Source organism: Gossypium hirsutum, chromosome D08 (genome assembly GCF_007990345.1).
Source record: "Gossypium hirsutum isolate 1008001.06 chromosome D08, Gossypium_hirsutum_v2.1, whole genome shotgun sequence".
In the NCBI taxonomy this organism is placed as follows: domain Eukaryota; kingdom Viridiplantae; phylum Streptophyta; class Magnoliopsida; order Malvales; family Malvaceae; genus Gossypium; species Gossypium hirsutum.
In genome coordinates this window covers 39,564,113-39,578,764 of record NC_053444.1, presented here as the reverse complement: position 1 = coordinate 39,578,764, position 14,652 = coordinate 39,564,113, and the positions used below count along the sequence as shown (strand labels likewise).

Here is a 14,652-nt window from a genome sequence, read left to right as displayed (position 1 = left end):
AATCAATTTAATGACAATCTTTTATGTGTTCCCTAATTTCATGTGACGATTGATTGAAAAGAATCAAAAAGTAATTTGGTCAATTAAAAGTAATTTCCTAAACAGTTTAGGTTCAAGAAAATTAACCTTCACTTTTAGAGTAATGTGGCAGTGTGAAGTGATAACAATTGTGGTTTATCAAAGTTGTCCACGTAATTGAATTTTTCAAACTGTAAAAACCCTCCTATAGTGTATATATATAAAATAAGATTAAATAAGATTTTTTTTCACTTTAAATTTTCTTCCAATTCAAAAAAGGGTACATTTTTTTTTCATATAAGAAATTTAAACCAATATTACAATTATCATTTGTTTAACAAAATATTTTTTATATTTTTTTAAAATTATTTTGTTATTCATTTTTATAAATCATTAATGATTTAAAACAACAAAAATATTTTATCGAGTTAATACACATACACAGGTATGCAAACTAATTAAAAGAACAAAGATTACATATATGATCTTGAATATGAAATATAAATTGAAAAAGAAATTAAACTCAAAGTAACATATTTATACTTCTATTTAAGTGTCTGATTGGGTTTGTGTCACAAATCAACTCGACATTAGTTTAATATATAAAATTATTAAAATGTCCCAACATTTATTAAATCTCTTTTTTACCACTTCAACCAAAGTTCTATTTTGACATTTTTTTACATGTTAGTGTTATTACACAAATTGTTTCACCGACATTGGGTGGGTATCATAAGTCAGCTCGATACCACCTAAAGAAAAATAACAATACCATGATAAATAATTAAAGTTCATTTAATATTCTTAATATGATGTGTTTACCTATTTAAATTTCTTTTTACTCACAATCTAAAGTATTTTATATTTTAATTTTGTATGTAATCAAATATTTATATTTAAGCACTTTACTGAGTTGGTGTCACCCTTAATCGGCTCACAAACTCAGTTACAAAATTAAAAAAATAATCATTATTTTAAATTATAATTATTATTTTATGACAAATTTGTCTTTTTATACTAGTATATCATCTTTAAATAAAACTATTAAAATACAAGTTTGTTACCACCGTGCCTATATTTATTATTGAATAAATTTTAAAAAGAATATATTTTAACATGAATTTTTTTCTTTCTGTAACGCCCCAAAAATGTATATTTTAGTTTGTAAAAATATGACATAAATATTTGTTTACTTCAGTGGTTAAGTGTTCTAGGTATGTGCGTATGAGGTCCTAAGTTCAAGCCATGCCTTTAGTGAAATTTTGGATTTTTTTCTAATTAAAGTCTTATCCTTGTTCAGTGAGCTTAAGTTTAATTATTTATAAAACTATATTAGAATGAGCCTGCTGGTTCAAGTGTTAAGGGAGTTGGAGTATTGGAGGTTTTGTGTTCGAACCTCTACGCGAGCAAGAATGAATGTTAATCTTTATACTCGGTTTTCTGAAAGAGTTGTACAGAAGATGGATTCTGAGTAGTGGATTGTTAGTGGGTAGTTAATTGAGAGAAGATAGGGGATTTGGGGGGTTATTAGGATTATTTTTGTTATTTTTATTTTATTCTTTTCAAAATTGGTTTCTCTCTTTCTCTCCAAAATTCCTACGTCGGCTTTCTTCTTCATTTTTCTTCTTCGATTTTTCACGGCTTCCTGTTGGATTTTTCGCAGTCAATCATCGCTCTTGCGTTTGTGGCCATTTTTCATCTGGTAAGTGATCTCTTTTGGCCTTCTTCCTTTCAGTTGGGGTCTAGCAACGTTAGTTTATGGTAGTTAATCGATGTATCATGTGTTTATGAGAAGATCAAGGTGCTGGGGTTTCCCAATCGGTGTAACACCCCGAACCCGAGACCGTCACCGGAGTCGAACACGAGGTGTTAACAGACTTTAAAAAAAATTTCTCAGACACTGCCAATCTGTGTACTAGTCGCTTTAAAAATCATATCTTGAGTTCAGAAACTCGGAATCCAGTTCCGTAAATTTTTCCTGAAACTAGACTCATATGCCCATCTACATATTTTTTTCTAGAATTTTTGTTTGGGCCAATTAGTACAGTTTATTAGTCAAAGTCTCCCATGTTACAGGGATCGACTACACTGACCTTTGCGCATTACGACTTGGATATCTCCCTGTACAGGGCTTCAATACTGATGCCGTTTGTTTCTATAGAAACTAGACTCAGAGAGGAATCTATACATATATGGCTTGACTCCTAATTGTCTCTGGTTAATTTGTAATGAATTTCCAAAGTCGGATCAGGAAATCCAGAAACCGTTCTGGCCCTGTCTCACAAGAACCTGAATATCTCTTAACATACTGTCCGTATGATTGTTTCGTTACTTTCCTATGAAAATAGATTCATCAAGGTTCGTTTACATAATTTATTCACTATTTAATTCCATTCCTACTATTTTTAGTGATTTTCCAAATCTACATCACTGCTGCTGTCAGCATCTACCTTTAAGGTAGACTTTACCTATTTCATAGTTTCCATGATTCAACTAGCCCTTTTTGCATAAATAGCACAATTTATGATAGTGATTAACCATTCCCATGGCCAATCCTTGTCAAGCATATCCACACCTCTCAATAACCATATCCATACCAAATGATTATAACATTATACTCAAACATATATAAGCCATTTTCGCATGGCTATCCAAAATTATACAAGTCCAAAGGGTCCATGACCCACAACAAACGGGTAGTCCTATACATGCCATTTCGAAGTTCAACCAAAATTGTACCAAAAAGGGGGGGCTTTGATAGTGTGGGCGACTTCGACTTCAAAATCCCGAGTCCGATAGCTGGAGAACCAAAATCTATAAAACAGAGGATCAAAGAAACGGAGTAAGCAATTTATGCTTAGTAAGTTTTGAGCAAGGAATTTCATCACAGCAAAAGTATAGCATTCATATAGCTAAACGGATAATTTCATATGCACAAATTTTCGATATCATACTTGCTTCACATTACCAACCCTTATGTACATACACAAAAGATCAACTTAGCCAAAGGCCGGTAGCTCGTTTATCAACTGAGCGAATACTTATTTGTAAGGGCTCAACTAAATTCAAGCACATACGAAACATACCTCAATGTTGGGATGTTCCTAGAGTATTTACTGAAATTTTTACAGCAAGATCATTCATTCCCAAATCACGTACCTTCGGAATTTAACCGGATATAGCTACTCGTTCAAATGCCTTCGGGACATAGCCCAGTTATAGTAACTCGCACAATTGCCTTCGGGACTTAACCCGGATTTAGTAACTCGCATAAATGCCTTCGGGCTTAGCCCGGAATTAGTATCTCGCACAAATGCCTTCGGATCTTAGTCCGGATATGGTCACTTAGCACAAAGCCTTCGGGACTTAGCCCGGACATCATTCAAATAACCATGCACATTTAACAGTAAATCATGGCACATTCGTATTTCATTTTCGTTAACAAAACTCAAACACAAGACACTTATCATTCTTGCAATTTCGGCTCAATAGCCACACACAAAGAGCATGATTTTGATTTGCTTAAAACATGATCTGATCAAATCATAATTTAAGCTCTTTTACTCAAGAACTTACCTCGGGTGTTGTCGAACGATTCCGATAGCTATTCGACCACTTTTTCCTTCCCTTTATCGGATTTAGTTCCCCTTTGCTCTTGAGCTTAATTAAACAAATAAATTGATTTAATCATTTGAGCATCGAAAAGAGGAACACAAGGCACTTAGCCCATATTTATACATTAGACATTAAAGTCACATATGTACGGAATCATGAATCAAACTCAACATTTTAGCTAATTTTTCCCCCTTGGCCGAATTTTCTAAGCCAAGACAAAAGCATCAATATGCTTGCCTCTAACCGAATACATGCAACACCAATCTCCTTCCTATGGCCGAATATGCATGTCTATGTTGGGGCCGATTTCAACACTTAATACATTCTACAAGTATGGTCACTTGTATTGACTAAACACCCTTTTGTTTCAAGTTCAAAACTTGGCTAATACACACATATATACACTAGTAAAGCATCCTCTCCCTTTCCATCAATTTAACACATGCATTACTCATTAATATACAAAAATTATATTCGGCCTTAGCACACAACTTGCTAGCCGATTCTTCTCCATCTAGCAACCAATGCACATATGTGCTCACTCAAAAATGCTAAAAAGAAGATTCAAGAATCATCAATCCACCATCACATGCATCATTAACAAGCTTCATATTTAGCATGCAATGGCATTAACACAAAATCTACCTAGGCCGAATATCATCCCCATGACATAGCAAAGATTTGAACCATGGGATAATTAGAACTCAAGCTAGCAACTAGAAACATGCATGAATCTCATGGCACAACCTCAAACATACCTTGATCTAGATACAAGTATGGCCAAACCTCCTCCTAATCCTCTTCCAAACCAAACATGAAGCAAGAACTCCTTCCTCCTTCCTTAGAATTTTCGGCCAAATGAAGATGAAAAAGGATGAACAAAATTTTCTCTTTTCTTTTCTTTAATTCACGGCAATGGGGGGGGAAACAACCACACACTTTTTTTTTGTTTTCATCATATTCCCTTTCATTATTTTATGCCCATGCTCCTTATTTTATTTTTTTCCACCCATGATGCACCAACACAACATGTCTATGACATGTCTTGCCCATCACACTTGGTCTACCATGCTTGTCATGGCCGGCCACTACTAATTAGGGGGGAATTTGACATGCAAGTCCCCCCTTTTTATTTCATGCACTAATAGGTCCTTATGCTTCGACCTATCACATTTCAAAAATGTCACACATAAGTCCTATTAACTAAATTCACATGCAATCGACTAAATCGAAGCTTGAAATTTTCACACATTCATAACTACATATTCTAGACAATAAATATCACATTCAAACATTTTGGTGACTCGGTTTAGCGGTCCCGAAACCACTTCCTGACTAGGGTCAATTTTGGGCTGTCACAATCGGCGCTTTAAATGTACGGATTAACATTGCTCGACTTAAGGTAAGATTTTAGTCGATTTAAGTAGGTTGTCCATCACTTTTGGTTCGGTCTAATGTCGTTCTAAGTGTTTAATTCCGAGTTTTTTCGTCAATTTCAGGTTTTGGAATGATCGGGAGTGTTTTTGCAATGAAACAAAACCAGGTGTGTACCTGAAACACAAAAATAAGGGATTCGGTGAAAAGCCGAAATTACTTGCTGTTTGGACAGCTGTAGTAGGCTAAATTTGAAAAATCACAATAAATTATGGAAATCGAATTAGATGATGAAAACTTATGTGATTAAATATATTTGAATCTAGTTTCTCATAGAAGAAACGAAGTAAGCAAAAGAATTTCATATTATGAGATATTTTAATTTTCGTGAGACAGGGTCAGAATGATTTCGAAATCCCCTATCCTGACTTTAGAAAATTATTAAAAAATGTATAAAAATAATTATGGGTTATAATTTATATTTTTAAAATCTTGAATGAGTCTACTTTCAATAGAAATAAATAAGAACATCATCCAAATTTTTTACGAGAAGATAATTAATTTTTAGTGAAAAAAGGTCGAAACTGTTAGACAGCAGAACATGGGAAACTTTAAAAAATAAAATGTATTTATTGACTAAACCAATATTTTTGAAAATTTTATGGTAAGAAGATATGTGAGTCTGGTTTTAGGGAAAATTTGCAGATCTTAATTCAAAATTTTGTAGCTTAAGATACAAATAATTTAGTAACAGTGAGTCAAGTAGATAGCTTTGAAGGATCATATGAGTAAACAGTGGAAACACATATGAATAATTAACTAGCACGAGTTACATTAAAATGGATCATGAGGCCAAGGCCAATTTGGGTCATATGGGCCACATGGGCAAAAATCATGGGCTTGTAGGCCCATTTTCATTGCTTGACTGATAAGGTTGCACGGGTCACCCAAGTCGACTATGAACCTACTATAAGGTCGGTAAGCTTACCTAGACCCCTAATTAACTGAAATGGTTGTATGATTGATATGATTAAACCTGATGATGTCCCACTGATTTGATATTGTATACCCTGTTTACATGCATGATATTATGTTATAGCATGTCATATCTGTATATTGCATTGCATTGGGTTGAGGGATTATAATGTTCGGAGGAAGTGTACTGAAAGGCCTCGAGCCTAATTTACTAGCAGCTCAACTGCAAACTATTGTCTAATGCCGCATTTGGTATTACTTGGAGTGTAGGGATGGGTGGGTTGATCATATCCCTACATAGAGTGTATGGTTGGACGGAGATGATGTGTAGAGGCTGGATGGGTAGGATTTTTGTGACTGCATATCTGTTACTACTAATAATGTGATGGGCTAAAGCCCTACTGCATGACTATTTTTGTACTGAGATGGGCTAAGGCCCAAACTGGACTGATACTGATACTAAAAAGGGCTTAAGCCCAAACTATGATTATTTTTTTACTGTCTGTTCATTTGTTTGGGGATTACGCACTGAGTTTACGTAAACTCATCCCTTTTGTTTAATCTGTATAGGTATCCCCAGATTTAGGCAGATCGGTGCAGCGGAGGGCTTAGTGGTGGCCACACGACTTCTTTTACACTGTTTATTACCTATTTATGATTTTACTTTTATTTGGGAGTATTTTCTGTAATTATGGTCTTTTCAGATTTTGGTTTAAATTTGGTTTTTATATAGTTTTATGATTTAAATCTGCTAATGTTAGGTAAAACTCGGGTTTTCAAATGAAATTAATATTTTATCAAAAATACCACGAGTACGCAAACTGTTTAAAAGCTTCTGTAATAAAAAACGTTTTGAAATTGAATAACGATTTGTAAATGAATAATGTTTTGAAAACGAACAACACAATTTGAAATTAACATAAGATATTGAAAAAAATGGTTAAATAGAAAAGGAGATTTAGCGACGACAAATTTTTCGAAAAGCACTATCATGTAACATCGTTAGATTCGGCCATAACGTCTAGGCCAAGTTTGGGGTGTTACACTTTCACTCATATTGTAAGTGTTGAATATGCCTCATATTTCAATCAAATTTGAGAGATAATCTCCTAGTTAAACTTTGATTATTTGTTTCAGTTGAACTCTGATTAGTCTAGATTATTTTATTATTTGACTTACGAATTTAGCCTATTTTACTACATTAGAAAATACACCCATTAAAGATTTGAACTCATAACACTTTTAGAGAATTTTGTGTTTACGTTTTGAGGGTTCTTTGTTGTCAGGTTTCGGGGTTTAGTTTTATCTCCATATTTTGTACTCTTCGTTCTTTTGCTATTATAGTAAAATTATCTTTGCCCGTGGTTTTTTATCCTCTTTGGAGAGGTTTTTCAACATTAAATTTGTGTGTTCAAATTCTCAAATTCTTCCATTATTTTTACTTTTTCGTTGCTTAATCAGGTCGATCCCCAACAAGTGATATTAGAGTTAGTTCAATTTTCATAGATTAGCTTGTTTAGAGATGGCAACAATAAGTTTTGACATTGAGAAGTTTTATAGTGTCACAAACTTCAATCTTTGGCAAGTTTGGATGATGGCAATTCTAGTTCAAATTGGTCTAAAAAAGGCCGTTATCGAGAAAAAACCTGAGAATCTAGATTAGACAGAATGGGTAAAGCTTGATGAAAAGGCTTTGTTTGCAATCCAATTGTGTCTCGCAAATAGGATATTGCAAGAGGTATTGATGGAGAAAACCTCAACCGACTTGTGAAAAAGGTTAGAAACTCTTTATGCGACTAAGTCTCTAGCTAACCGTTTAGTGTTGAAACAACGTCTATTTACGTTTCGCATGAACAAATGTGAGTTTATTAGAGATCACATCAGTCAATTTATTACTCTTTTGAATGGTTTAAAGAATGTTGAGGTTAAGATTGATGATGAAGATCAGGCTATGCTATTATTGTGCTCTTTACCCCGTTTATACAAGTCTTTCAAAGAAACCCTAATTTATGGTAGAGACAAATTCTCGTTCAATGATGTGAAGGGTCATTTGTTGAGTAAAAACAAACTTGACAATGAGTTTGGTTCAGATAGCAAGGCAAATAAGAAAGCTTTCAATTTGGTAGCATCAAAGAAGCGAGACAAAATGTGTCGCTATTGTAAGAAGTTAGGTTACGTCAAAGCATATTGTTATAAACTGTGAAATAAAAGGGGTGCTAAGATTTAATTGGTGCTAATTTGGCCGACAAAAGCAGTGATAATTTCTTGTTAGTGTCAATGAGCAATAACTCCAAGCCTACGTCTAAGTGGATCCTAGATTTGAGATGTTCTTTCCATATGTGTCCCAACAAAGAATGGTTCTTCACATACAGTTCAGTTGAAGGTGGAATTGTGCACATGGGAAACGATTCATTTAGTAAGGTAATCAGTATTGGTACTATTAAAATTTGGATGCACGATGGGGCGATTAGGACACTCTCAGATGTCAAGTATGTACCTGATTTATGAAAGAATCATATCTCCTTGAGTCCTTTAGACTAAAAAGGTTGTAGAATCAACATCGAGTCGAGCGGCATTTCGGTATCTCATGGGGTTCTAATTTTGATAAAAGGTAAAAGGATCAACAATCTTTATATTCTGGAAGGTTCTATAGTGACTAGTGAAATCGGATGCGCTTTGTCCATTACGGAGTCGAAATCAACTCATTTGGAGTGGAGACAACTTGCTCATTAGAGGAAAAAAGGTATGGTTGTTTCGTTGAAGAAAGTTTCTCTTTTGGATGCATGTTTTGAAAAGTTAGGGTATTGTGTTCATGAAAAGCAAACCCGAGTTAGTTTTGATTTGGAAATGGACAAGTTGAAGGCTAGAAGTCTTCCAGCTTCTAAGCATAGATTCGACTCAGTAATTCCCTTCATAGTTCAATATAGGCCCATGGCGGGCTTTGGAAAAGATGGCGTTGTAGGAATACGAGTCAAGGCGGAGATTTGTTGAATATGCCTCATATTTTAATCAAATTTGAGAGATAATTTCCCAGTTAAACTCTTTTTATTTGTTTCATTCAAACTTTGATTAGCCTAGATTATTTTTTATTATTATTTTACTTACGAATTTAACCTATAAATAGGCTCTTTTACAACCTTAGAAAATACACCCATTAAAGATTAGAACTCAATACTTTTGGAGAATTTTGTGTTTCTGTTTTGAGGGTTATTTGTTTTTGGGTTTCGAGGTTTAGTTTTATCTCCATCTTTTGTACTCTTTGTTTTTTGCCATTATAGTAAAATTATCTTTGCTTGTGATTTTTTATCCTCTTTGGAGGGATTTTTCCACGTTAAATTTGTGTGTTCAAATTTTCAATTTCTTCCATTATTTTTACTTGTTCGTTGCTTAATCGCGTCGATCCGCAACAGTAAGTGTGACAAAATCTAGTTATTATTAGTTTCAAACTTTACGTTAAATTATTTGAAATCCATTTACATGAGACAAGAATAATTAATATTTAAAGGGAATAAAATAATAATATATGTAAGATAAAATTATTACTAAAATTATTAATACACTCATACATACATACATACATACATACATACATACATACATACATACATACATATATATAACTACTATTATATTATAGATTGGAATAAAGGATACATTATTATATAATATTATAATTTTTAATCATTAATGCATATATATAAACTATTAATATATTAAATATTTTATGATATGATATAACATTATATAATATAGTAGGAGGGTTAACTTTCAAATATACAAAGAGTATAGAGACTTTAGAGCATATTTGAACCAATGTAGTAATAAACAATAAGATATAATAATTAATATACTATCTATTACTATTATAATGTGTGATATAAGATTACATAATGTAATAGTTTATTTTAAAACTATTAATACATACGTGTGTATAATATATATATAATTGGTAAAATCAAAACTGAATTTTCTAACTAACTTGCTTGAATTGATTGGATTTGGTTGCTTAAGTTAATTTTAATAGCTAACTATGATAGATGATATAGTATTACGTAATATAATAATATAACATATAACTATGGCTAGAACTATTAATACATGGATATAACTATTGTAATATTATAGATTATAATAAACTATATAGTATCAATAGTTATGTCTATGTAGTATATTACAACACATAATAACTATAATATTATTAGAAATTTAATATCTTAATAAAATATTATTTTTATTAAATTAGACTTTGAATTGGGTTTTAACTTTTACAAATTGTATTTGGGTATTAAGTTTAATTTCTTTTTATTTTGGGTTATAATCAATTTATTTTGACTTTGGATAATAATGAGTATATTATTTGGATTTGGAAATAGTATAATATATTTGAGTTTTGGTATAAGTACTTTAGAATATGAGTATTAGGTTTATAAATTTAATAAGAAAGATAACAATCATTCAATTGCCAATATAATATAATAATAAATAATATTTTCGTCAATTAATATACATATCATATAATAATAAGTTTTACATTCAATTAGCAATTTAATCTATTAAATATATATAATTTATGTTTTTTATAATGCAAAATTGAATTGTGTTGTTATCATAAAAAAGTAAAGTGAATTATTACATTCAAAATTAGAATCTTTATAAATTAAAAAATTCAAAATTATTAAAATTTGTCAGAGCCCACTTGGCTCGATTCAAGCCTGAAAGAGACTGAACTTGAAAATTTTTGCGTCCGAAAGAGCTTAAGCCCGAAAAAATCGCACCCAAAAGAAATCCGAGTCCAAGTTGATTAGAACCCAAAAAATTCAAGCACAAGAAAATCTGAATCTGAAGAAAGCCTAATCCAAACTCGCTCATTTGCCACCTCTAAATTAGGGATGATAATGAATCGGGATGGGAGCGAATGTTGCTAAATCCATCACCGTTCCATAGTTGGCACTCTTTGCTCTACCACCTGCACCTCTCTACTATGGTTGTATAATTTTGAAAACCACTACCAGCTCTATAGATGTTGAATACATTCATCCCCGCCCCACTCCACTCCACTTCAATTTAATTTTTCTATTATTTTTATTTTTTTAATGTCAAATAAAATATTTAAACATAATTCTTCAAAAAATATTTAAACATAAAACATATAGATTTTTCTACAACTCATTATTATATTTTTACCCTTATAATAATTATATATATAAAGATAAATTGATAATTTCATATAATAAAACGGAACGAAATAAATAATTACTATAATCGTTCCAGAAAGAAAAGATTCGGAATCCATGGTGGACTTGGATTCTTACCATCCTTGCTCTAATTCTAACAATTGTTGGTGGCTTCAGGATCATAACAAGAAGTCTATCATCTGATTATCATCCATCCTTCGAAAATCGATTTGAACTTCCGTCTTCCATTTTTATCTCGTTTTCTTTAATTAATTTATTATTATTATTATCTTAATTTAATTTTGATTATTTTATTTTTTATTTGAGTTCCAAGAAACGGTTGAAGATTCAATTTGATAAAATCCAAACTGCTTCCATTCTTCCGATTCAGCCTTGTGGTTCGTGATTTCGCATAAAATGAGTTATAGTTTACATATTAACCACAGTAATTAGTACATAATAATTAATAATAAACATAGAGGAAATTCAGAGTTATGAATGCAAATAATATTTACATGATGATGGAAATGAAAATATCAAGTTTTTTACATGAGGCAGCACGCATTGACATTGTCGTCGTTGAAAAAGTTGCTGACCTTGTCATCTCCACGATGCGTCATTGGAATGTTGCCATGCCTATGTCCCAGGTTGTAACCATGCCTGTAATAGTTGTAACTCTCTCTGAACTCGTTTGTTGTGTCTTTAAAGTATTCGGTGGTGGAGGTGAAGTACAAAGGAGGATCCGGGTAGGGCCAGAATTCAGCCCTCTTTCCAGCCCTCCTCACTCGTTTCAGCACCTTGTTCCGATCAACGTACCCGATCACCGTCACTTTTTCCATTTCTAGGTCCACTTCCACCGAATCAATCCCTAACGCAGTATTGTCAAGCATTAATTAATTCTAATCATATTATCGTGATGGAATATTGGGTTTTTAATGAAGGAGAATATACCTCTAAGCTTGTAAATGGCGTTCTTCACTATTCTCTCGCAACCAGTGCAGCACATCCTAACTTTGAGGTCCACAGTCTGTAAATAGAGATCAAAATTCATAAGTTGTCGACACTAGATGATCCAAATATATATGTATGTAGTTTGGGGAATGAAAGGGGAACCTGCAAAGAAAGTGGTGGTCGACCCTTGGGCATGTTGAAGTTGCAGTAATTGATGTTGGTGCTGACGCTTTTCTTCTTGCCTCGGTAGCCATAGATACAGTAAGCGATGACCGATAATAAGGAGCCAAATGCTCTGGCAATTAAGCTAGCCATACAAATAAGTCTGCTCAAGCTTTATAACATAAAGACAAAAGAAAATAAGATCAACTGATGATGGAACACAACCCCAATCCCAGATGATAATCCTCTATTGCCTTTGCATTGGCATCGATTCCCTTTAACTTGTAATTTCTAATATCTTTGATAATATAAATAATCCGAGAGTACTGTATTTCTTGTGCTTATTTATATCCATTGGACGCTGGCTGGTTGTTCATAGTTTCACACGTACATATGAAGAAAAAATTCTAAAAAACCCTTTTTGGAGGGAATGGTATCTAAACTCATGTTAATGCTTCAAATATGGGTCAAGCTTAACATGACCGCTGACACATTCAGAAGAGAATATCAGCTGATTTGGGATTACGGATGAGCTTAAGGAAAGCTGGGTTTTGACGCAAAAGGAAAAAATATATTCCTAAAACCTGTCTTTCCACCGTCTTTTTTAAATACACAATGCAACATATATGCAACCATGTTTATCAAAAGCCTAAGCAAAGTTTTATTCCTTGCACGTTGTTTTCTTAAGTTACATGATTAATTTCGGTAAGATTATATGTTATAGTGGTGAAATTTGATATTATAGCGATGAGTTTAATATTAATGGGGAAGTCTATGTTTGAATTTAATGACTGCAATAAAATATAAAGAGAAATGATAATTAAGAAGATTAGATATATTGAGCCTATGTTAACAAAATATTAAAATTATATTCATGTTAAATTTTATTAAAACAAAATTTAAATTAAATGTATATTAATGAAATGAAATATACGAGAGACAAAAGTCTCACACCCCAATTACAACCAATCTCCAGTTAATTTGGACTTTTAATTGTTTAAAGCATTGTTGTGTTTTAAAACAAAATGGAAAAAGTAAACCCAAAATTCAATAGTCTTCAAAACATGACAATGATAAAAGTGCACATCACCTTAACCATACCATCATTTATTTGCTTCCATATTGAATCTGCAGGGTCTAAATTGTCAGACTAATTTTCTACTAAGCCTAAAGTACAAGGAGTCGCCACATAGTTTAACCCAAATAAATCAACAAGCCATTGCACAACATTCACTCATCAAATGCAGTGGGAAATCCCAGTGCTAGCAAGGTTTATTGTGTCCAAAGCGGTGTTGGTGTAATTTTGCACACCATTTTGTATGCTTTTGCTGAAACAGAGTGAAGCAAAGACACCCAGAAAGTCGTTTTGACAGAATAAACATGAAGTTTATGATTATATAACAAACACTAATTCTGGTTTATATGCCAACAAACCTCATCAGTGGTGCTGTCACCCACATCCTGTGATCGAAAAAAATAGATTCTCAGTTAAATCAGTCTAGTCAGTTGATAAGCTACACACATAGATTTTACATTTTTATGCAAGCCTAGAGGAGAGAGAACCTTTCCACTTTGCAGTACCATACTACCAATTGATAGTTACAAAAAAGCCAGCTGCAGCTGAGGATTTTAATAAGAATCTGAGACAGAGAACAAATGCGCTGTTACTCCACACATCAATTCAGGGTAATTATTATTCTTCAAGTAATTACAGGCAACCACTGATCTGTCGAAGCAGAAATGTTCTGAAAGGATAAGAGAAGTGTGTACCTTTTTGTTCAATTTACCTATATCTTGCAAGCCTTAACTATAGTTTCCAAGTGGACATCCCAATTTGATGTCATAAAAGCCTTGGGATTATAATATTTGATTACTAGTAGTAGGGATCAACAATTCTTCTTCTCACTGCCAACACCATGAAAACATATTTAGGAAGAATGGTGTTGGGGCCTTGACTTTATACACCCTTGTTTAAATTTGATGTAATTAATAAAGGCATCATCAAAGTCATAATCATTTAATTACTTAGATTGAATAATTGATCTTGAGAATATTCCCTATTTCAAACATTAACAAATTCATGAAACCCAATAAAAATATAAGCAATTAACGTTTTTTAGACTAATAACACTGTTTGCCCTACAATCTCAGAAATAATTTTAAAACATAGATTTTCTACAATCCAATATCATTTACTGCTATTGTAGTTCATGGCATATCATAAAGAAAAATGGAATAATTTTTATTATTTATTTTAAGAATTATTATCATGTATACCATCAATGAAAAATAAAAACCCACGTGAATCTTTATTCTCCTATCAAAATTAAATTTATAATTCACGTTGAATATACAAAATTTTAATTATTTTAATTGTTGTAAA

The 14,652-nt window shown here is 32.5% G+C and overlaps 1 protein-coding gene across 1 annotated transcript; it reads right to left on the bottom strand.

Annotated features, from left to right (window-relative positions):
- Positions 1 to 11,634: 11,634 nt before the first annotated feature.
- Positions 11,635 to 12,591, bottom strand: LOC121220037 (heavy metal-associated isoprenylated plant protein 30). The gene is made up of 3 exons (XM_041099153.1): positions 12,270 to 12,591; positions 12,108 to 12,183; positions 11,635 to 12,024 (listed from the first exon to the last, which is right to left on the bottom strand). The coding sequence occupies exons 1-3, from the start codon at positions 12,420 to 12,422 to the stop codon at positions 11,702 to 11,704; spliced, it is 552 nt and encodes a 183-aa protein (XP_040955087.1). The 5' UTR covers positions 12,423 to 12,591; the 3' UTR covers positions 11,635 to 11,701.
- Positions 12,592 to 14,652: the final 2,061 nt, after the last annotated feature.